The 24,173-nt window shown below is 46.6% G+C and overlaps 2 protein-coding genes across 2 annotated transcripts; one reads left to right on the plus strand and one right to left on the minus strand.

Moving 5' to 3' along the window:
• The first annotated feature begins 8,898 nt into the window (after positions 1-8,898).
• On the plus strand, positions 8,899-22,993 carry COMMD7 (COMM domain containing 7). The gene is made up of 9 exons (XM_083447662.1): positions 8,899-9,223; positions 14,990-15,043; positions 17,703-17,805; positions 18,891-18,947; positions 19,037-19,074; positions 20,014-20,104; positions 20,241-20,290; positions 21,656-21,704; positions 22,455-22,993. Exons 1-9 carry the CDS (start codon positions 8,966-8,968, stop codon positions 22,529-22,531), a joined length of 777 nt encoding a protein of 258 aa, XP_083303788.1. The 5' UTR covers positions 8,899-8,965; the 3' UTR covers positions 22,532-22,993.
• On the minus strand, positions 14,558-14,961 carry LOC310680725 (protein S100-A6-like). Its single transcript, XM_083447744.1, has one exon. The coding sequence runs from the start codon at positions 14,896-14,898 to the stop codon at positions 14,641-14,643; it is 258 nt and encodes an 85-aa protein (XP_083303870.1). The 5' UTR covers positions 14,899-14,961; the 3' UTR covers positions 14,558-14,640.
• Positions 22,994-24,173: the final 1,180 nt, after the last annotated feature.

The following is a 24,173-nucleotide window of genomic DNA, read 5'->3' on the forward strand; positions in this document are numbered from 1 at the left end:
GCTCTGTGGTTTAACCCACAGCACCACCCGCGTCCCTACCTGTAATCTGACATTCAACAGGGGAGCTACACAGGGGTCCCAAAACGAGGCCAGACCAAACTGTGCCAGAGGGAATATGAACACCCAGCACATAGTTAACCTGTGGAACACCCTCCCACAGGAGGCAGTTACAGCCACCAACCTGGATGGCTTTAATTCAGGATTGGAGCAAATTCATGGAGGAAAAGACGCCTATTGATGGCTACTAGTTAGGATGGTTCTGCTCTGCCTCCACAGCAGCGCTTCTGAATCCCAGTTGCTGGAAACTCCAGGAGTGTGTGGGGCTCTCACACTCAGGTCCTGCTTGCTGGTTTCCCTGCATGCAACAGTGAGAGCAGGATGCTGGACTAAATGGGGTCCCCTTTGGCCTAATCTACAGGCTCTTCCTACGTTCCTGACAGGGAGGAGGCAAGTTCCAGGCTTTTAAAAGGCCCCTGTTGAACCCGTGGCCCGGAGGAAGGAGGGCAGGGGTGATGGACAGGGCGGGCATCATTGCAAGCAACCCAAGAGGCAAAATCCAGGGCACCTCAGCATCTCCTACTGCAACATAGCAAGGGTCTACCTCTCATGGCACAGGATCCATTTTGCAACTACCTTTCCCCAAGCCGGAAGCAAATATTCTCCAAAACACCTGGATGGCACGGCATTGTGGAAGGCGGCAGATGTTCTGTGTTCCTTCTCAAATCCTGCTTGGTGGAAAGTATCCCTTGAGAGCGTGAGAAGAGCCTGGGTGCTGGATCAGACCAAAGGCCCCTCGAGTCCAGCATCCTATTGTCCCCACATGCCCACGAGAAGCCCAGGGCCAAATTGCCAGAGCACTGCCCTGGCCCACTTGCGATCCCAGAAACTAGTACAGTGGTACCTATGGTTGCAAACGGGATCCGTTCCGGAGGCCCGTTCGCAACATGAAAAGAATGCAACCCGCGTCTGTGCGAGTTGCGATTCGCCACTTCTGCACATGCGCATGACGTCATTTTGCACATCTGCGCATGCGCAAGCGGCGAAACCCAGAAGTAACCCTTTCCGGTACTTCCAGGTCACCGTGGGACGTATCCTGAAAGAACATAACATGAGGTATGACTGTATACAGAGGCATGTTGCCTCTGGTTTGAAGGTAGCGCATAGCCATTGTGACTAGGAGCCACTGCAAGCCTTATCCTCATCCATTAACACAGTGGTTTTCAACCAGTGTGCCGTGAAGGATGGTCAGGGTTGCCACAGGCAACCCTGGCCTCTTTCTTTCTTTCTTTCTTTCTTTCTTTCTTTCTTTAATGCCCTCTCATGTCTCTGCCTCCCAAAGGCTTCCACAGCTGTTCGTTGCACCAGCCCTGGCTACAAGCTCTGCAGGTGAATGTGCCTCTGGGGCTGGCCAAGGCGTGCTTCCTAGGCCCCTGTGGGGAAGTGTGAGGAGGCACCTCTCTTTGGGGCAGGGGAGGGCAGCTCAGAGACCAGGGGCAGCAGCTGCCCAGAGGCCTCCCAAGGAGAGGGGAGAGGACGCTGAGGGAACACTCCACAAGAGAGGGTGTTTGAAAAGGGGCGAGGGGTGACATAACTGGGCTCCTGAGCCCCACAGGGGTGCCGCAGAAAGCACGTAGCTGGTCAAGGGAGCCGTGGACCCAAAAAGGTTGAAAACCTCTGCATTAAGAAAGAAGACTGGAGGATGAAGTTGATGGACTATGCAGAATTAAATTATTATTATTTATTTATTTATTTATTTATTTATTTATTTATACCCCACCCATCTGCCTGGGTTTCCCCAGCCACTCTGAGTGGCTTCCAACAGAACACAAAAATACAGTAAGCTATTAAACATTAAAAGCTTCCCTAAACAGGGCTGCCTTCAGATGTCTTTTAAAAGTTTGGTAGTTGTTGTTCTTTGACATCTGGTGGGAGGGTGTTCCACAGGGCGGGTGCCACCACCGAGAAGGCCCTCTGCCTGGTTCCCTGTAACTTGGCTTCTCTCAGTGAGGGAACCGCCAGAAGGCCCTCGGAGCTGGACTTCAGTGTCTGGGCAGAACGATGGAGGTGGAGACGCTCCTTCAGATAAATTAACAGAAAGGATTTGAAACCTGTGGGATAAGATTCCTAGAAGACTGGGGTAAATATATGAACTATCTGAAAAGTAATTGTGATGAACAGATTACGCTAGTAGGTTTTGTGAGGTGGACTATTTGAAATACTGCAAGAAGGCCTATGGAGAGAATTATTAGTTAAGGACAATTAAATGTAATATTGAAATTAAGAAATGCAGAATAAGTGATAAAGAACGGAAAATCATCAGAGGTGTTGACGGAAGTCTAAAATAATGTATAAGATGAGAAGATATGTTGTATGACTGTTGGAACTGAAATGTTAAAAAATCAATAAATGTATAAAAGAAAACCTCTGCCTTAACGTGTGTAATCCTCTTTCAGAGTCGCCCAAGATGGGTGCCAGTGGTTCTCGAAGGCTGTGGGATGCCACACTATTGTGGCAGGAGAAGGTGGCAAATGTGGCAGGGGCAATCAAGGACAAGCAAAGAAGCATTTCTGTGCAGTATGGAGGTCCAGCCAGAAACAGGATCCACGTTCATAACTATGTTGTTGTTTAGTCGTGTCTGGCTCTTCGTGACCCCCTGGACCAGAGCACGCCAGGCACTCCTGTCTTCCACTGCCTCCCGCAGTTTGGTCAAACTCATGCTGGTCGCTTCAAGAACACTGTCCAACCATCTGGTCCTCTGCCGTCCCCTTCTCCTTGTGCCCTCCATCTTTCCGAACATCAGGGTCTTTTCCAGGGAGTCTTCTCTTCTCATGAGCTGGCCAAAGTCTTGGAGCCTCAGCTTCAGGATCTGTCCTTCCAGGGAGCACTCAGGGCTGATTTCCTTCAGAATGGATGTGTTTGATCTTCTTGCAGTCCATGGGACTCTCAAGAGTCTCCTCCAGCACCAGAATTCAAAAGCATCCATTCTTTGGCGATCAGCCTTCTTTAGGGTCCAGCTCTCACTTCCATACATCATTACTGGGAAAACCATGGCTTTAACTAGACGGCCCTTAGTTGGCAAGGTGATGTCTCTGCTTTTTAAGATGCTGTCTAGGTTTGTCATTGCTTTTCTCCCAAGAAGCAGGCGTCTTTTAATTTTGTGGCTCATGGAGCCCAAGTAAGTAAAATCTATCACTCATAACTACATTTTGGGAATTATTTGTGTTCTTAAGTAGCTGCATTGTTTCATGCTTTCTGGGTGGCCCATGATCATGTAATAAAGTAGCTACGTTCTATGTTAACCAGTCAGGCAGTGCTAGAACGTCCTTTTTTGTTTTCCAGTGCATTTCTTATCAATAAAAAATCTGGTGAAAGTTGTAGCCCAGGGAAAAAAGGGTTTGAGAACCTCTGGCTCAGACAGTATGTAGTTGGCAGGTTTCCATGGAGCTTGCCTCCATTCTTTTCAAAGGCATCAAGGTCGCCACAATCAATGGCGATTTCTGGGCCATGCATAGGATAGGTGGAATAGCTCAGTGGGTAGAATATGAAACTCTCAATTTCGGGGTCTTGGGTTTGAGCCCCACTTTGGATAAGAGATTCCTGCGTTGCAGGGGTTTAGACTTTTGATGACTCTTGTGGTCCGGATAATGTTATATTATAATCCGTAATAATGTAATAATGTAATAATAATTTATTATTATTATTAGCCTGACTCCCTCCTTTGGCAATCTTTACAAAACTTTAGTTTATGATTGCCATCAATTTTGATTTTAATTAATTTTTATAATGTTTTTATAATGTTGCACTATTTTAGTGTTGTTAGCCGCCCTGAGCCCGGCTTCAGCTGTGGAGGACGGGATATAAATAAATTTTATTATTATTATTATTATTATTATTATTATTATTATTATGGCTTTGGTTCCTGCGCTGCAACATGCAAACTTCTAAATAATAATAATAAACCTTTATTGTCATGACATCCTTTGCGCTCACAATGGGTTACAGTTCCTAGAAAAATGAGCTGGCTGGAAGGTTACCGCTTTTGTTTTTGTTTTCCCCTTTGCTTAAACAAAAAGCGCTGTGATTTCTATAAGGCCAATTCTTGCAAAAGACTTTTGGGGAGCCTTCCCTCCCCTCTTCATGGCAAAATGGGCAGAGCCATCTTCATGACAAAAAGTCTTTTCAGGCAGTCGTTTGCAAGATCAACCAGCAACAAAGGGAGATTTGAATATGCAGAGATTACTGGACCTTCTGCATTTCAATGTGCAACTTCCAGGCCATTGGTCAAATCCCATCCCCCTCCTTCCAGCCCATGTAGATGGGAGCATGGGCTTTTTAGAGAATCAGTTGGCAGGGGTCCCTGAGGGTCATCTAGCCCAACCCCTGCAATGCAGGAGGTCAAGACTAAAGTATCCACGACATACAGTCACCCAAACTGCTTAAAAACCTCCAAGGAAGAAGAGTCCACGGCCACCCGAGGGCATCTCTGTTCGACTGTCGAACAACAATCAGAAAGTTTTTCCTAATGTTCAGTTGGGCTCTCCTTTCTTGCCATTTGGATCCCTTGCTTCGGCTCCTACCTTCTGGACCCGATCCAAGCCTGTTCCGTCTTCCACATGGCAGCCCTTCAGATATTTGCAGGTGAAAGAAAGAAAAAAGGAAATATATATATATAACTAAGATAACAGTAAATCATTCATCCTTTTTTTTTCTTCTCTTTCTTTTTCCTTTTCTTGTTCCTTTCTTTATGAAGAGTTACCTGCATTTGGATATGCATTAGATGTGCATCTCTATTTTTTAATTTTTGATTCTTTCTATTTATGTGATTTGTATGGCGATTGCAAGTTTTCTTCTAATCGTCTGTATTTGCAGCATAACTCAATAAAAATAAGAACAAGAAGGTATTTGCAGGTGGCTCTCATGTCCCCACTCAGACTTCCAGAGATTGCTCCTCCCAGACTCCCACCTGTTCTGCACCTTCTCTTGCCTCGGATCCTCTACTCTAAATGCCAAGCAACACCTTCAGTTAATTTCAGTTAAAGGCCGGACCCGCTTGCCCAAACCGCCTTGCAACACTTGGGACTAAGCCAGGCTGCCAGCCATTCATTCCCCTTGACTTATATTCTTCCCCTTCTTTATGGACTCCCGATGTCAATGGAACGCTAACCCCCCACAAAAGACTTAGCGGCGCAGTTGTCTTGGCATTGTTTGTGTTATTGTGGTTGCTTCTAGTGCTGGAGGTACACCATGGTCATTTGCGGCTGGTAGCAACTGATAGCTTTATCCTGCATGAATCGTCTTTCAAAGCCATCCCAGCTGGTCACAATCACAACATCCTACGGGAGCAAAATCCATAGCTTTAACTTCACACTGCATGAAGGTGTTCTTCCTTTAGTTTCTCCTGAATCGTCCAAAGTTTGGCTTCAGTGTATGGCTGGTTTTTGTTTTGTTTTAATGCACACTTTTAATTCTTCAGCATATTTCCCTGCATGATTTCCCATTTTTACAGCTAATCTTCAATGGGTTTTCAGTGTGATTTCACTACATTGTTTTTACATAAAGTGCTCCCAATAATTTATAGCAATAAAATGGTTTGAATTACTCCAAGGAGCAACATGGCTTTGGAGCTAGATTCAGATAGGGAACATGTGGCCTACTACAAATCCCATCATTCCTGTCCATTGGCTTTGCTGGCTGCTAGGACTGCTGGGAACTGAAGTCCAAAAGCCACTAGAGGACTGCAGCTTCCCCATCTCCCATCTCTAAACTACAGGAAGAGAAAACTAGGATCAGATAAGAAGACACATGTGCAGGAATCAAGCTTACCGCCTGAGAAATGACCCAGCAGTACAATTATTGCTTACTTATTAACTTCTGTTCTGCACCTTAGCCAAAAAGCAGCTTACAAAACAACAGCAGTAAGACAGTGCTTACCTTCAAAACTTAAAATCTAAAAAGCATGACACAAGAGGCAATGTGGAAATGGAGGGAAGAGGAAAGAAGAGAGTTCAGGTACGTGCATATGAAACTGCTGGGGGAGGTGAATGGTAAAGGTAAAGGGACCCCTGACCATTAGGTCCAGTCGTGGCCGACTCTGGGGTTGCGGCGCTCATCTCGCTTTATTGGCCGAGGGATCCGGCGTACAGCTTCCAGGTAATGTGGCCAGCAGGACTAAGCCGCTTCTGGCGAACCAGAGCAGCACACGGAAACGCCGTTTCCCTTCCCGCTGGAGCGGTATCTATCTACTTGCACTCTGACGTGCTTTCGAACTGCTAGGTTGGCAGGAGCAGGGACTGAGCTCACCACATCGCCAGGATTTGAACCGCCAACCTTCTGATCGGCAAGTCCTAGGCTCTGTGGTTTAACCCACAGCGCCACCCGCGTCCCCTAGGAGAGGTGAATAGCAGAATTGTTAACAGGGACTGGGGAGTACAGTCATATGGTGCCAAATTTTTGCATAGCCATCTCCACTAGCTGCCAGTCCATTTCTTGGCCCAATTCAAAATGCTGCCATTGACCCTTTTAAAACCCTGAATGGCTCTTAAGGGTCCAGGTTGCCTTAAAGGGTCATTTTCTGGGGCACCTCTCTGGTTCTCCCATGTGGTATAGGCAACAGCTACCAGAGGGGGGCTTTTCAGTGGTGCTGGGACCCTCTGGCAACAGGGGTCTGGCACTGTGATCCCTTCCCTGCTAATTAAGACCTTCTAAAAAAATATCCCCGGGCTTTTCAATATTAAAACCTTGTAAAGGCACTCCTGTCTTCCACTGCCACCCGAAATTGGTCAGATTCATGTTTGTTGCTTCGAGAACACTGTCTAACCATCTCGTCCTCTGTCGTCCCCTTCTCCTTGTGCCCTCCATCTTTCCCAACATCAGGGTCATTTCCAGTGAGTCTTCTCTTCTCATGAGGTGGCCAAAGTCTTGGAGCCTCAGCTTCACGATCTGTCCTTCCAGTGAGCACTCAGGGCTGATTTCCTTCAGAATGGATTTGTTTGATCTTCTTGCAGTCCATGGGACTCTCAAGAGTCTCCTCCAGCACCATAATTCAAAAGCGTCAATTCTTCGGCGATCAGCCTTCTTTATGGTCCAGCTCTCACTTCCATACATCACTACTGGGAAGACCATAGCTTTTACTATACGGACCTTTGTTGGCAAGGTGATGTCTCTACTTTTTAAAATGCTGTCTAGGTTTGCCATTGCTTTCCTCCCAAGAAGCAGGCATCTCTTAATTTCGTGGCTGCTGTCACCATCTGCAGTGATCATGGAGCCCAAGAAAGTAAAATCTCTCACTGCCTCCATTTCCTCCCCTTCTATTTGCCAGGAGGTGATGGGACCAGTGGCCATGATCTTCTTTTTTTTTGATGTTGAGCTTCAGACCATATTTTGCGCTCTCCTCTTTCACCCTCAATAAAAGGTTTTTTAATTCCTCCTCACTTTCTGCCATCAAGGTTGTGTCATCTGCATATCTGAGGTTGTTGATATTTCTTCCAGCAATCTCAATTCCGGCTAGGGATTCATCCAGCCCAGCCTTTCGCATGATGAATTCTGCATATAAGTTAAATAAGCAGGGAGACAAAATACAGCCTTGTCATACTCCTTTCCCAATTTTGAACCAATCAGTTGTTCCATATCCAGTTCTAACTGTAACTTCTTGTCCCACATAGAGATTTCTCAGGAGACAGATGAGGTGATCAGGCACTCCCATTTCTTTAAGAACTTGCCATAGTTTGCTGTGGTCGACACAGTCAAATGCTTTTGCATAGTCAATGAAGCAGAAGTAGATGTCTTTCTGGAACTCTCTAGCTTTCTCCATAATCCAGCGCATGTTTGCAATTTGGTCTCTGGTTCCCCTGCCTCTTCTAAATCCAGCTTGCACTTCTGGGAGTTCTCGGTCCACATACTGCTTGAGCCTTCCTTGAAGAATTTTAAGCATAACCTTGCTAGCGTGTGAAATGAGTGCAATTGTGCGGTAGTTGGAGCATTCTTTAGCACTGCCCTTCTTTGGGATTGGGATGTAGACTGACCTTCTCCAATCTTCTGGCCACTGCTGAGTTTTCCAAACTTGCTGGCATGCTCTGGTCCATGGGGTCACGAAGAGTCGGACACGACTGAACGACTAAACAACAACAATGGTTTTTAATCTTCCAGGTCCCCTTGAGGACATTTTGAGTTTTGTTGTGCGAACTGTATTTTCTGCTGTATTATAATTTCTGCTGGGTAGGCAAACTAAGGGCCAAGGGCCGGATCCAGCCCAATCACATTCTCAATCCAGCCCGCGGACGGTCTAGGAATCAGCGTGTTTCTACATGAGTAGAATGTGTCCTTTTGTTTAAAATGTATCTCTGGGTTATTTGTGGGTCCTGCCTGATGTTTTTATATGAGTAGAATGTGTGCTTTTACAGTATTTAAAATGCGTCTCTGGATTATTTGTGGGGCATAAGAATTCGTTCATATTTTTTTTCAAAACATAGTCTGGCCCACCACATAGTCTGAGGGACGGTGGACCAGCCCCCTGCTGAAAAAGTTTGCTGACCCCTGTTGTTTTAACTCAATTACTTGGTTCTGATTATTTAAATTGCAGCACCAACATCAACAAAACAAACAAGCCATGTTATTCCAGGGGTGATGCTGGTTTTGTAACTGGAGTTTAAAACGCCTGTGCTCAGTTATGCAGTGGGTTGGACTAGATGATCCTCAGGGTCCCTTCTAACGCCACAATTTTGTGTTCTTATGAAAATAGTTTGTTTTTATTTTTATTTTGTGCTGCTGTTGCTCTGATAAGAAACAACCTCTTTCTTTGGACTAGACGTGGGGCTTTCCCCCACGATCCCTCCAAGTGACCCTTACCTCGGAGGTAAGCGGCCGGAAGAAAACCCCACGGGGTTTGTTTCCGAGTAGACCCGATCCGACGGCGGGGCAGGAGCGCGAGGCCTGACACCCGCCGCCACCCACCCCAACCCGCCAACTCATGCGCGCTTTTCCTCGGCGAAAGATCTCCCGGCCGGGCTTACTCGCGAGTAATAGCGTCCCCGGGGAGCCAAATCGAAAGCGGCTGCGCCGGCAGGGGCGGAGCGCGGCGGGGAGGAGCCGGGCGGCGGCGGCGGTAGTGGCAGCCGAGGAAGGCGAGCGATCCGGGCGCGCAATGGGGCTGCTGAGCTTTGCGCGCGAGCCGGTGCCGGAGACGCTGAGCGCAGACCTGCAGCAGCTCAACCAGCTGAGCGCCCAGGTGCAGCTACCGGCGGAGCGGGGGGCTTGGGAGCGGGGGACACACCTATTTTCCGAATATTGGGGCGCTGGTTGCCGAAGACCCCCCCCCCAAAAAAAAACTGGCGCTGGGAGGAGGAACCCTCCGGCCAGTGGGGCTGGCGCGTCGCCACGGGGAAGGAAGCAGGGCACACGAGCGCGCGCTACACTCCTGCGCTTCGCTGCGCGTCATCCTAAAAGGCGACCCCCCCTCCTCCCCCGGAGGAGATCCTCTGGACCGGAGTCCCGGCGCGCCCGGGGGCTCCGCGAAGCTGCGTGAACAGGATCGGGGCCCCCGGCTTGCTTTTAAAAGCCTCGCTGGTCTTGGAGAGGGTTGGAAGGGACCCCCCAAGGCTACGAACTCATAGCTCTTTTAAAATGCGTTTTTAAAGATTCACTCAGGGAAGGAACCAAAAAGCAAAACGGTTGCGATCAGCGTTTTAAAAAATAAATAAAACCCACACTAGTTATTGGCATCAAGTCTTCCAAAGAAAAGCCCATGATTATGGTTAAGTTTGATATTCTGCCTTCAGAAACGGCACCTCGCGTTTTATCCGTGTTGTTTTAGTTGCCCGTGTAAAGATCGGGTGTAGTACAGTATTTGCAAGACTATAAATGATCGGTGGAAACTGTATTAGAAGGAATAAACTTTAATTTATCCATGTGGTACTGCAAAACTGAATCTCAGTCAAGATGCCCCGCAGCTTCCTTTCTCTGTCCGCCTCGCCACAACCTCCACCTTAGGACCATGTCTCAATCACTTGATTCCCCATGAATATTTCATCTCCCTGTTTTTTTTGAAAAACAAAAATCTCTATCTCTTTGCTCTTCTGATCACACTGTCTCTCTCTTTACCTAGTCTCAGATAATTCAGAGTCCAAAATCTTTGGCTGCAACTCTTGCCCTCTCCAGGGTGCTGTTGGTGGGGTTTTGTTGTGGTTTTTATTCTTATTTTTGCTGCTGTTGGTATTAGCCTTTTTGTATCTTTATTTTGTATCTTGCAGTGATGGTTGTGTATTTTTAAAAATGTTTTGTTTATGGCTCCTTGAACGTTGTAGCTACGTATTTCTCTTCCTGTTGTCAGCCGCCTTGAACATAGTTTGAACTGTGGAAAGGCTGGGGACAAATAAAATTAGGGATGCCTGTATATGTCTTGAGACTCTTGACTGATTCAGTTCAGGAGGGGAGAGTTTCTCTTGTGCTTGAATCCTGTTTGCAGGTTTCCCATCTGGTTGGCCTTGAAAGAATAGGATGCTGGGATAGATACAGATCTAATAATTTTGTGTTCTTATAGGTATACCTCTCATCGAGCTGCAATACTGCCTTCTTTTAATTTTGTCTTCTGACACCATATATTCATTATTTCCAAGATTATAAATGATGCACAGGGACTGGATTCAAAGGAATAATTTTTATTTAGCAGTGTGCTGCTGCAAAACTATACACGACAAACTGCTGCATTCAGCTTCCGTTCCCTGCTGGTCGCACCCAGAACTCCTTCCCCGCATACAACCATTTCTAAATCACTTTAGTTCCTGCTCACAATACATCAGGCTCGCGTTATCCCTCCCTCATTGCACAGCAAGCATATCTGACCAAAGGCATCCAGCGAATTTTATGTGTGCCGCCTCAATAGCTGATGCTCTTAAATGGTTCCTGCTTCTCCTTGGTTCCTGCAAGTCCACTCTGCTGGACTTATATACCCCCCCCCAAAAAAAAATATTCTTTATTACTGTTATTATTTTTAAAAAGGTTCTACAAAATTCTGCAAAGTACCATGTTATCAAAACAGGATCTGACGGCAACATACGTTGCCCATATACTGTTGAACAACTATAGACATGAAATGAACCCAGAATAAATAAACCACAGGCCTGCTGCAATAGCTCACTTAGTGGAGCACAAGGCTCTTCATCTCTGGGTCCTGGGTTCCAGCCTCAAGTTGGGCCAAAGATTCCTACCTGTCAGGGGTAGATGATTCTTGTGGTCCCTTCCAACTCTGCAGTTTTATGCAGATGCGTGGAAGGCAGCGACATAATGATTAGACAAGACAAGGTTAATTAAACAACGACCCTGTTTTACTGCATTAACCATATTTTTTTGTAGACCAAAGGGGTGGGGTCCTCCTTCCTTAAAATGAAATAAAGTCAAACCAAAGAGGTAGGAAATCATCCTTTTTTTCATTTAGTGCCTAGGGACTTATTAGTTAGTTTTCCAGCAGGTTGATATCCCTGTGGCTTTGTTTTTTAGTCGTGTCCGACTCTTCGTGACCCCCTGGACCAGAGCACGCCAGGCACTCCTGTCTTCCACTGCCTCCCAGTGTGGTCAGATTCATGTTTGTAGCTTCGAGAACACTGTCTAACCATCTCATCTTCTGTCGTCCCCTTCTCCTTGTGCCCTCCATCTTTCCCAACATCAGGGTCTTTTCCAGGGATTCTTCTCTTCTCATGAGGTGGCCAAAGTCTTGGAGCCTCAGCTTCAGGATCTGTCCTTCCAGTGAGCACTCAGGGCTGATTTCCTTCAGAATGGATCGGTTTGATCTTCTTGCAGTCCATGGGACTCTCAAGAGTCTCCTCCAGCATCAGAATTCAAAAGCATCAATTCTTCAGCGATCAGCCTTCATTATGGTCCAGTACTCACTTCCATACATCACTGCTGGGAAAACCATAGCTTTTACTATACGGACCTTTGTTGGCAAGGTGATGTCTCTGCTTTTTAAGATGCTGTCTAGGTTTGTCATTGCTTTTCTCCCAAGAAGCAGGCATCTTATAATTTTGTGGCTGCTGTCACCATCTGCAGTGATCATGGAACCCAAGAAAGTAAAATCTCTCACTGCCTCCATTTCTTCCCCTTCTGGGGGTTCTACCGTATCCTAAGCCGGCTGCTAAAACGCTGAGTGAGGCTCCTGGAGAACTCATGAGCTTTCTGTCTCCACTCCAACCAGGTAGCACAATAAAAAGCGGAGCTGTTAGTCATGCCTTTTTCGCATTCCAGGTATCTCCCTCAAGGTCACGCTTCTGTTTTTGGGGTTATCACCTCATCCAAGAATGCGACCGCTTTGCTCTCCTCCATGCCCTGCCTTCTGACCCTATGGCTGCACAGTTTTGTGATTTATTTACTTTGGGGGGAGGGAATGCTTGTAGGATTTTATTTTGATTATTTAGTTCATAAAATGTATGCACTGATTGCAAAAAGGAAAAGAAAACCCTCAGAGCGATTTTTAAAAAAGGCAAAACATCATCAATAAGAAAAAATGCTAACTTAGGACTTTTGGAAAGGTGAAATAACACAAAACTAAAAACAGATTAAGACTCTCGTCAACTTTCTGAACATCTGGGTTGGCTTGTCTAAACAAGGATGCTTTAAGCAGGCGCCGAAAAGAGTACAGCGAAGGTGTCTGCCTGGTATCAAGAGGCGGGGAGTTCCAAAGGCCCTGCCACATTAAACAGGCGAGTTCCTACAAATGAGGAACGGGCTTTATGTAGCACCTGTAACAGCACCGGTTCTGAGTAGCCGAGTGGTCATACATGCAGAAAGGTGATTGTGTAGGTAAACTGTTTGCATTCAGGGCTGGTACTCCCCAGAGTAGACCAACTGAAATTAATGAACATTGCTAGTGTAGAATCATAGAACTGAGGAATTGGAAGGGACCCCGGGGTCATCTAGTCCAACCCCCTGCGATGCAGGAATCTCAACTCAAGCATCCATGACAGGTGGTCATCTGTCCATTCATTGTAGCAGGTCTACTCTGAGTAAACGTTAGTTGGTTGCAACCCATATTATTATTATTTTTTAAAAATATTGTTTCTTAATCCTTAGCACTCTGCCAGAGCTCTGCAGGCTCGCTGGTGTGCAAACAGGGCTGCTGCCTCTCTCGGGGGGATTTGGAGAATGCCCAGCGTGTGCAAACAGAGGATTCGATTGCTCCTGTGTGGAGGTCGATACCTTTTAATTGGGCCAGCTCTCCTTATTTGCAAACTTGCAAAATAAAGACAAATTGGACTCCTGGGTGTCACATTTTCCACAGAGCTAGTTTGCTCCTAAGGCTGTAACATTTAAGTCAATTAATTGAATTGATGCATTAAACACTTTTCAGCTTAAAGGTCCAAACTGGGCGGCCGGTTTTAAAATGGTGAATTGTGCTTCATGTGAGCCCTTGCAAATGGTGATTCTGGCAGTGGTTGCAGAAGAAGCCCGTCATTCAGGAACGAGACCCCCTTCTAAGATGGTGCCCCCAACTTGGCGCCCTCCAGATGTTTCGGTCTACAACTCCCATCAGCCACATCTGGAGGGCACCAAATTGGAGAACCCTGGCTATAGACACACACACACACACACACGCCTGGCCAAACATAAACATACAGTTGTACCCTGGATCCCAAACGCCCTGGAACTCGGACATTTTGGCTCCCGAATGCCGCCACCCTGCAAGTGATTGTTCCGGTTTGCGAACATTCTTTTGGAACCTGAATGTCTCGACGGGGCTTCCGATTGGCTGCAGGAGCTTCCTGCAGCCAATCAGAAGCCGCAATTTGGTTTTCAAACATTTTGGAAGTCGAACCGACTTCCAGAACGGATTCAATTCGACTTCCAAGGTACGACACTATACAGGTTCCTTGCAAGGGGAGGGAGGGAGGCAGCTGGCTTCACTTTCCCTGGACCTTGGAGGTTTAAGCCAGCTGGAAGGGGCTCACCCACAGCTGTCAACTTTTCCCTTTTCTTGCGAGGAATCCTATTCGGAATAAGGGAATTTCCCTTAAAAAAGGGAAAACGTTGACAGCTATGGCCTCGCCACCCTGGGCCTGAGATAAGCTGTGCACCAGCCTCCATTTATATGCAAATATATGCAGAATTAATTAAGCAATTAAAACTCATACCTGTTATTCAAGGTGGGTAAGATTTATTTAATGTGGCCACCAGCCTCTCCTATTCACTTTCACAAGGAGGCTGGTATTAGAGCAATCTGATGTTGAATTGGATTACTGCGTAATTGAGTTCCAAATCTTAAAGGGAAGAGTTTTGGCAAGGGAATTGGGACCTTCATCTTGTGGGGCAGGATGTGTCCCTGTTCCCAGGTCCATCTAACTTGATGGCTCCAAACCACTGCCTTCACACACCCAGGCTGAACCACCAAGTGCCTTTTAAAAACTATATATACACAGGGAAGTTTTGAGGATTGTTGCTCTTTTTAAAAAAGGAATAATCTGCATTAGACACTGGAAAGAGCAGGAGAGGTGGGCCCAATCCATGGCAGGTCTTGTGTTGCTGACACCTTCGGTGTTTTGTTGTTGCTGGGTTTTTTTTTTTTAATAAAAAAAAAACTTAAATTTTATTGGACGTGAAACTGCCTACAGAGGTATAATCCCGAATCATGACACCTTGACCCACCGGGATGTACATTTAAGAACTCAAAGCTTCGTTGTAAATCATTGCCAGGGCAGCCAGGAAAGTGACATATTCCTGGAAGTTCACCAGTTGGTCCCCATTGCGGTCCAGATTTTTCATTAATGCCTGTATCTCTGCATCCAGAAGTTTCGGTCCCATGGTGAGCTCCTTCTGTATCAGCTCCTTCAATTCCTTCTTATTGCCATCCTTGTTGGTGTATTTGTGGAAGGTGGCAACCAGCAGGACAATAGCTTGGTCAAGAGGTGCTGCCATGGCAAGAGATCAGAAGCAAGGTGGTCCAGTGCTGAGTGGCAGGAAGCAATGGGGAAAGTGGTTCTGACACCTTCGTTTTGTCTCTCTCCAGCAATTCTCTACTCTCGCAGAAGTGGTTTTCCGATTTCTGCAGGAACCCAAAGAGGTAAGCCGTCCACAGCAATGTCGGCAAGATAGCATCCAAGGGGGTTAGCTGAGACTGTTTTTGCTATAGTTTTACTCAAGGTGAGCATCTTAGGAGCAGCAGCAGCAACTTTTAATGCTAATTACAGTAGCATCATTGCATGAGATAAAACGAAAGGCCAGGAGCCCTGTCACAAGTCTCTTTGCAATTCTTTGTAAAGTGTAGATTGTTCTCATTTTTTAAATAATAATAATAGCAGTGTCATGAAAGTGATTATTATCTCAGTCTGAAGGACACGATGGGGTGCATATTCTGTAAGGGCGCATTCCAAGCAATAGCAGAGCATGATGTATTCGGCAGAGGAGCATGTGTATGCTTAAACATGAGATCCTGTATCATATTATTATTATTATTAAAGACAGAAGTGCCTGGCGTGCTCTGGTCCATGGGGTCATGAAGAGTCGGACATGACTAAACGACTAAACAACAACAACATTATTCTTATTATTCTTATTATTTATTATTATCATTATCATTATTATTATTTATACCCTGCCCATCTGGCTGGGTTTCCCCAGCCACTCTGAGCAGCTCCCAACAGAATATTAAAAACACGATAAAACAGCAAACATTAACAACTTCCCGATTTTTTAGGGCTACCTTCAGATGTCTTCTAAAAGTCAGATAGCTGTTTATTTCCTTGACATCTGATGGGAGGGTATTCCACAGGGTGGGAGCCACTACCGAGAAGGTCCTATCCCTAAACAAATGCTGTCAGACACATTAATAATAATAATAATAATAATAATAATAATAATACTGCCCTTCATCTGAGAATCACAGGGCAGACTTGCCCCCTTTGCTGACCTCTAGCAATCGCACTTTTCTATCGCCAACCCATTTTCATCCCTGCCTTTGGGGCCCTGGGGTTTGGAACAATTTTATTGGACTATTTGAAAAGAAAGAAAGAAATACTGTGAGTCTGACGGTTTCATCCTCCCCAGATCTTCTCCAAAGTCAGCCATACCGAAGTCTGTGGGGCTTCCTCCCAGGTGAGGGAGAAACAGGTTCTAAAGTCAAGACTATTAAAACGAGGCCTTCCTTAATTTACGACTTGCGCCAGGATCTCGCCCCTTCTTTGTGCCTCTTCCTTTAATGACTGCTCGGCTTTCCCTACCGAAACAAGTCGTAAATTCTGCCCGAACTTGGGCAGACAACTTGGAAACCACCAGATGTTTAGCTAAAATTATGCCCTGCTTTCTCAAACCAATTGCTATGAAAGGAGGGGGGCTTCTGTCTCTAAAGAGGGACGGACATATTGGCTAAAATAAAAAATAACAAAGGTATATTATATTATATTATATTATATTATATTATATTATATTATCGTATTTTTCGCTCTATAAGATGCACCAGACCACAGGACGCACCTAGTTTTTGGAGGAGGAAAGCAAGAAAAAAAAATATTCTGAATCTCAGAAGCCAGAACAGCAAGAGGGATCGCTGCACGGCGAAAGCAGCAATCCCTCTCGCTGTTCTGGCTTCTGGGATAGCTGCGCAGCCTGCATTCGCTCCATAAGACGCACACACATTTCCCCTTACTTTTTAGGAGGGAAAAAGTGAGTCTTATAGAGCAAAAAATATGGTATATTAATTATATGTTATCTTAAGGGTCCTCCGCCGTGAGAGAGAGCATGGACACGAGCTGCCGCGTCTCCGTCTCTCCCTTTCCCCCCCTCGGGCGCATCGTGAGGAGACGGGTGGCGGCGGGCAGGCAGGCAGCCCCTCTCTTGCGAGACTCCGCCGCGCTGCCAGGGGAAGCTGGAGGCAACGGCTAAGAAGGCGGCCTGAGGGAGGAGGAAGAGGAGGGGATGGGGAGGGACGCAGAAGGGCAGCGCTTCAGCGGCTGTCGTGGCACCACAACCGCCACATGCCAAGCTGGCGGACGGCGTGGGCGAAAGGCTCCCTCCCTCTCTCTTGGGCGGGGAAGGGCCGATGGAACTCCTCGCGCCAGGACGACGGCAGCCCCGACGTGCTGCTTAGCATCCCCTCCAACCAGTGCAGCATCTTAATGTAGTGATTTCCCCCTCTGCATCCCTTTCATAGCTCTATTTTTATAAATCATTTGTCCATCCATAGTTCAATTTTTTACTACAAGTTTTCTGTCAATCCTACCAATGTATGTAACTCTTTGCAATAGCTTTTCAACTAAATTATAAACCCTCCCCATTCTTTATTAAAGAGGTCCTCTTCCTGGTTTCTAATTCTGTCTGTAAGCTTTGCCATCTCGATGCTGTTCATCAGTTTTGTCTGCCCCTCTTCTTTGGTGGGAGTTGTAGACCTTTAGGATCATCTAGTCCAACCCCCTACAAAGCACACTCAGTCGCAGCAAAAGCAGCCTGGCTCCATCAGTGGCGGATTTCTGCATAAGCTAAGCAAAATCCCTTATTTTGGCTGCTGAGCCCTTATTTTTGAGGCTGCTGGCCCCTTATTTTCAATTGTGTAAGTTGACACCTATGCTCCGTGGTCCCTTCGGACTCTACAGTTTTATGATTCAAAGTCCCCATGAACTCAGTGAAACTGACTTTGGAGTCAGGCAGGCATAGGATTGCACCAGAAACTCACATCCGTGTGCAGCTTGGAGGTATGGATCACGCTGTCTTCTCTTCTCCTCTTACAGGTTGAAAGGTTCCTAGTTCAGCTCTCTGAATTTGCCACCAGCAATAAACTCAGCCCGGGCCCTTTGAAGAACATTGTTAAAAGCCTCCTGTTGGTGCCGAATGGTGAGTGGGGGCTTGGGGGTCCCTGGCGGTGTGTGGATGCTGGCCATAGACCAGGGGAATCGAGAGAGGTGCTTCTCCCCTCTTTCATGATGGGACCCCTCACAAGAGGGGCAACTGCTCAGTGAAGTAATAATAATAATAATAATAATAATAATTTATTTATACCCCAGGCAGAGCCGGGTTCAGGGTGGCTAACACCAGTAAAATTACAATTAAACAAAAAACCAAATTAAAATACAGGTTAGAAAATAATTTAAAATGCAGCCTCATTTTAATAGCAGCCCATAGATCAAAACCATAAGGGGAGGGAAACATAAGGGTCAGACTGAGCCCAAACCAAAGGCCAGGCGGAACAGCTCTGTCTTGCAGGCCCTGCGGAAAGATGTCAAGTCCCGCAGGGCCCTAGTCTCTTGTGACAGAGCGTTCCACCAAGTCGGGGCCAGTACTGAAAAGGCCCTGGCCCTAGTTTAGACCAATCTAACCACCTTGCGAACTGGGACCTCCAAAATGTTGTCATTTGTGGACCTTAAGGTCCTCCGCGGGGCATACCGGGAGAGGCGGTCCCGTAGGTACGTAGGAACATAAGGAGAGCCAGGGTGCAGGATCAGGCCAAAGTCCTGCATTCCCTTCTCATGGTTGCCAGCCAGATACCCACAGGAAGACCCCAACCTAAGCACAATAGCAGTGCTTTTGATTCACAGCTAGGACAGATGCATCAGGACCAAGTAGCCACTTGTCCCCACGGATTTGTCAAAACTCCTTTTAAAGCCATCCACACTGGTGAACATCTTGTGGCAGTGAGTTCCAAAGTTAAAACCGTGCGAAAAAGTATCTCCTTATGTCCAGCCGGAATCCTCCAATGTTCCATTTTGGCGACTGTAACCCTGGTTTTAAAGGAGCCATTTGGCACGTAGCTCATATACCTGAGTTTCTAACGCTGTTTTGGTTTCTTATTCTCTCGCTTTACTCAATACAGTAGCGATGTTGTCTAACCAGACTTCTCTCTCTCTCTCTCTCTCTCTCTCTCTCTCTCTCTCTCCCCTTTCCCCCCTCCGTCTGTCTGTTTTATGCCTTGTTTATCTCAGGTGCCCTAAAGAGAGGTCTGTCGGCAGAGCAGGTTAGAGCAGATCTTATCACCCTGGGTAGGTCTCTTTGAAATGCCTCCGGCGATTCTGGAAGGTGGATGGTGGCTGCCGGCCTCTCATTTAACCGTGTTAAATTTCTCCCGCAGGGCTGAGCGAGGAGAAGGCCAGCTATTTCGAAGAGCAGGTACTAGGAGCATTCCTTTCGCTACTGAAATTTTAATTCCCTGGGGGGGAAAGGTGCTTTTCTTCTGGGCTGCCTGTTCTCTGAACTAATTGCACAAATCAAATGAAACTCCGTGAAAATCGCTGAAATGAGAAGTAATCGACTAGAAATATTATCTTATGGAAATAAACTAAAGAATAAGAAAAATCAAAAAGCTTAAGGAAAAAATTAGAAATTTGAATTTTAGGTTTTTCTATTTTTTTCCTTAAGCTTTTTGATTTTTCTTATTTAGATAAAAAACAAATAAAACAATTTTTTCTTATTCAGATAAAAAACAAATAAAACAAAACCTACATACAGCAACAGTGTTCTGTGTTGTGTAGGCTCCTAGGATGTAAGTCATGGGCCCCACCTGCTCCCTAAAATATCACTGGTTTGCTCATTTCTATACACAGTGGTACCTTGGTTCTGAAACTTAATCCGTTCTGGGAGTCTGTTCCAAAACCAAAGCGTTCCAAAACCAAGGCACGTTTGCCCATAGAAAGTATTGCAAAATGGAATAAATCTGATCCATACTTTTAAAAACAACACCTAAAACAGCAATTTAATTTCACTGTTAATATCCTTCTTAATTGTATTTCAGTTTGACATTTACTTTGATAAAATACATATTTTGTTATGAGCAAATGGCTTGAGATGCCTATTAGGTCCATAAATTACCATATAGCATATATTCAACACAAAAAACAGCGGCAGTTTGTTGTTGACAAAGGACAGCTGGACATATAAAGGGCCCCATTGCCTTCAGTAGCTGAGGGCCGCATCAAACCTAAACCTGGCCCTGCGTCTTGCATGTGAAACTCTGGAGCCAGGCTTTTGCGAAGGTGGTCTTGGGTGGAATGGGGACGCCGGACACCCGTGCCGGTTTTTGTTTCATGTTGCTTTCTGCAATCTTTCCAGTGGAAGGAGAAATCACCCACCCTCTCCCGCCTGGCTGTGGGGCAGACCCTGATGGTTAACCAGCTCGTAGACATGGAGTGGAAATTTGGAGGTGAGCGGAGTTGGAAGGGACCCAAAGAGCCATCTAGTCTAATCCCCTATGGCCCCAGGTGCCTCCACCCCACGGAAGCTCCGCCTTCCAGCTTCCCCTGGGCACCCACATTGATTTTCTTTGTTCTCTCTGGCAGTGACAGCAGGAAGCAGCGAACTGGAGAAATCCGGAAGCATCTTCCTGCAGGTGGGTATCCTGCCATGCAAGAAGCGATGCTGTTTTTGAAAGATCCCATCAGGTAGAGCCAGGGGCAAAAAATAGGGTGTTGGCACAGGCGCTGGGAAAAGGACACCCTGTATCCCGCAACGCTCATGCCTGAAGAATTCAGCGTCCCAGGAAACTCTGCTTTTGTTTTGGTTTCCAAAAACCAAGTTTCTAGTATGGCAGCAGAGAGAGGCTTGAAAGTGTTTGGGCAGTGCGGTTTGGGGAGGTTGGCAGAGGGCTGAGAGGGCACCCCAGTGGTACGGGACTTCAGCATCTTTGGTCCTCCCCCTGGCTAGCAGAAGCAGCAAAATAGTGAGGTGGTGCAACAGATCTGCCTTGGAGGTGTGCCTTATACAGGTGGGAAAACTGTAGCCCTCCAGCTACAGTGGTACCTTGGGTTACATACGCTTCAGGTTACAGACGCTTCAGGTTACAGACTCCGCTAACCCAGAAATAGTGCTTCAGGTTAAGAACTTTACTTCAGGATGATAACAGAAATTGTGCTGCGGCGGTGCGGCGGCAGCGGGAAGCCCCATTAGCTAAAGTGGTGCTTCAGGTTAAGAACAGTTTCAGGTTAAGTACGGACCTCCAGAATGAATTAAGTACTTAACCCAAGGTACCACTGTATTTTAGGGACGCGGGTGGCGCTGTGGGTTAAACCTCAGCGCCTAGGACTTGCCGATCGCATGGTCGGCGGTTCGAATCCCCGCGGCGGGGTGCGTTCCCGTTGTTCGGTCCCAGCGCCTGCCAACCTAGCAGTTCGAAAGCACCCCTGGGTGCAAGTAGATAAATAGGGACCGCTTACTGGCGGGAAGGTAAATGGCGTTCCGTGTGCTGCGCTGGCTCACCAGAGCAGCGATGTCACGATGGCCACGTGACCCGGAAGTGTCTGCAGACAACGCTGGCTCCCGGCCTATAGAGTGAGATGAGCACACAACCCTAGAGTCTGGCAAGACTGGCCCGTACGGGCAGGGGTACCTTTACCTTTTACCACTGTACTTTGGACTGAAGTTCCCATCAGCCCCAGCCAACATGGGACTCAGTGCTCATTTTGGGTAGGGTGACAGGTGCAGATTTCTTCCCCTTCGCAAATCTCCATCCTTTCCTGTGGGTCACAGCCCAGAGTGGCTTGTCTCTGTTCCCCTGTCCAGAAGCATCCATGCACCCCCCCCCCAATTCCTGACTCCTCAGCAGCTCCATCTACCGCCCTGCAAAAACATTACCGGTGGAAGAATCTCAGGGTTTTCTCTTTGCAGAAAAAAAGCACAGTGTTTTAACATTTCTCGCCTGCTCACTTGGATGCAACTTCCTTTATTCTGACAAAATAAACCTGATTTTTATTTCCAGCTGAAATTGGTGGTTAGGAAAGGAAACAAAGTGGAGCCTCTGTACATGGGTGAGTGAGCCATTATTTTGTCCTGGGGGGCGTTCTGCAAAGAGAGGGAGGCAGTTGAAGCCCCAGGAAGGCTGAAATTGCATCTCCTGCAAAAGACATTGCAAGGGCATGTGTTTTGGGATGGGGGGGCGGGGGGAGCTGCTTCTTTCAACTAACTCTAAGGTCAGAGTTTTCTCCCTCGACTTTAGTACATTCAGTGGTATTCAATTTAATAGTATTATTATTATTATTATTATTATTATTATTATTTATATCCCTCCTTTTCCCCAGACTGGGACTCAGGGCAGCTTGCACAAATTAAAACAACACAGGTAAAATGCAGAAAGCTTAAAAAGGTAGCAGTGATAATGGTTAAAAGCATTATTATTATTATTATTATTATTATTATTATTATTATTATTATTATATTTTGGGAGCTGCAGCTGTAAAAAGAAAACTGCTCAGCTAGTCAAGCTGCAGTGGAGATCTCTGGGGATGAACGGACACTTATATCATTTTGCCTCTTACTCTCCTTTTCTCTGAACTTACTAAAAGTCCCAAATGCTTCAGCCCAGCCAGATGGGCGGGGTATAAATAATAAAATCACCGTTATTACTAATCTTTCTTCTGTCCCCTTGATAATTTTGGTTGCCCTTTTCCGAGCAACGGTTAACTTGCTGCAGAGAAAACAAAAGTGCTTTTCTTGTTTGGTGAGTCCCGAATCATTTCTGTTTTTCTTCCTTCTCTCTCTCTCCCTGCTCCCGGATTCAGAGCTGACGCTGCCTCAGTTTTACGGCTTCCTTCACGAGATGGAGAGGATGAAAACCAGCCTGGAATGCCTCAGCTGAGTTTCCTGTGGGTCATCGGCGCTGCCTGCTTAAAACCAGAGAGTGAAAGCTGAACGTCCACCGTCCGAGGCCCCTGGACCAGATCCTCCAAGCACCATTTTCCCCATTGAGAAGTTTGGGGTCAGAGAAGCACCCCGCTTTTAAAGTCTGGCTCTCTTGGGGCTCTAAGACAAGGACAGCAAGGGTGGGAAATGTTTTGTGAAACCTGCAGAAGTCTGGTGTTTTTTCTCTCTCTGGCTGCATAAAAGGCTTGTTTGGGGAGCAGATAATGCTCCTTGAAAGAGGCTCGAGGAAGCAAAAATAAAATGGGGGGGGGGGTGATGTTTTGCTCTCCTTGAGAGGAAGAGGTGGCAGCTATAAAATCTCCTCTAAAATCTTTTTTAAAAGTGTAATTTAGAACATTGGTTTGCATAACCCACTGAGGAAGAGAGTAACAATAAAATTCAAAACAGTAGCAGTTCATTGCATAGTTATTCAAAAACCATCCTTGGAGGTTTTTAAGCCGAAGTTGGGTGGCCTGGATGCCTCAGCTGAGATTCTTCCACTGCGGGGGGGGGGGGGACTAGATGATTCTCAGGGTCCCTTCCAACTCTTAATGATTCTAAAACCCAGTTTGGTTTAATTAACTTGGCAAAACTGATGAACCGGGTTTCGAAGTCTGATAGTCATTTACACCTCCAGCACACACACACTCACACACAGCCACCACCTCCTTGCCTCTTTGTGCCCCCCTGGGCAATCCACACACCCCCAGGGGGTGCCAACGCATATTTCAGAACCACTTTCACTGAATGAAAGTACAAATTCACCATAGCCGTGCCCAATGGGACGCGGGTGGCGCTGTGGGCTAAACCACTGAGCCTCTTGGGCTTGCCGATCGGAAGGTCGGTGGTTCGAATCCCTGCAACGGGGTGAGCTCCCGTTGCTCGGTCCCTGCTCCTGCCAGCCTAGCAGTTCGAAAGCACACCAGTGCATGTAGATAAATAGGTACCGCTCTGGCAGGAAGGTGAACAGCGTTTCCTTGTGCCAGAAGCGGTTTAGTCCTGCTGGCACATGACCCAGAAATCTGTCTGTGGACAAACGCTGGCTCCCTCGGCCTGAAAGCGAGATGAGCGCCGCAACCCCACAGTCGCCTTTGCCTGGACTTAACCATCCAGGGGTCCTTTACCTTTTACCTTTATAGCTTTGCCCAGATTCTTGCACTTCTTATCAGCAGCCCCCTTCATTTGCAAATGGATCTTCCAGCATTGCCTAATACTTTTGTGGGATCAGGGATCTCTGAAACCTGCCTCTTCCCATTCCGTGGGATTTTTCCGGCCCTGTTCCAGAGAAGCTCCAATGCATCTTCCTGGGTTCTTCCTTTTTTCACCTCACTGAAGGGGGGAAAGGGAAGAAAGTTGTGCAAGTTTGCCCAAAAATGCCTCTCAAAAGAGGAAGGCATTCACCAAAGGCCAGACACCTTGACATGCCACCTTTGGGTGAAGATTGCCAGATGATGGGGGCCACTATTTATTTATTTTTTAATTTTAGCCTTCCTACAGAGCAGCTGTCACCAGCCTGTTTCTCTCTAGATGTTTTGGACTACAGTAATCATAATATTTTTTTTTATTATGTGACAGGGTTGAACCAGCCACTGGGCGGC

Source organism: Podarcis tiliguerta (genome assembly GCF_965153285.1).
Source record: "Podarcis tiliguerta genome assembly, chromosome: 6".
Taxonomy (NCBI): domain Eukaryota; kingdom Metazoa; phylum Chordata; class Lepidosauria; order Squamata; family Lacertidae; genus Podarcis; species Podarcis tiliguerta.

Coding starts and splice junctions, on each gene's coding strand:
- COMMD7 (XM_083447662.1), top strand. CDS start 8,966: ATGCGCGCTTTTCCTCGGCGAAAGATCTCCCGGCCGGGCTTACTCGCG. Junction 17,806..18,890: donor CCTCCTGTTGGTGCCGAATG/GTGAGTGGGGGC, acceptor TGTTTATCTCAG/GTGCCCTAAAGAGAGGTCTG. Junction 20,291..21,655: donor CCGGAAGCATCTTCCTGCAG/GTGGGTATCCTG, acceptor TTTTATTTCCAG/CTGAAATTGGTGGTTAGGAA.
- LOC310680725 (XM_083447744.1), bottom strand. CDS start 14,898: ATGGCAGCACCTCTTGACCAAGCTATTGTCCTGCTGGTTGCCACCTTC.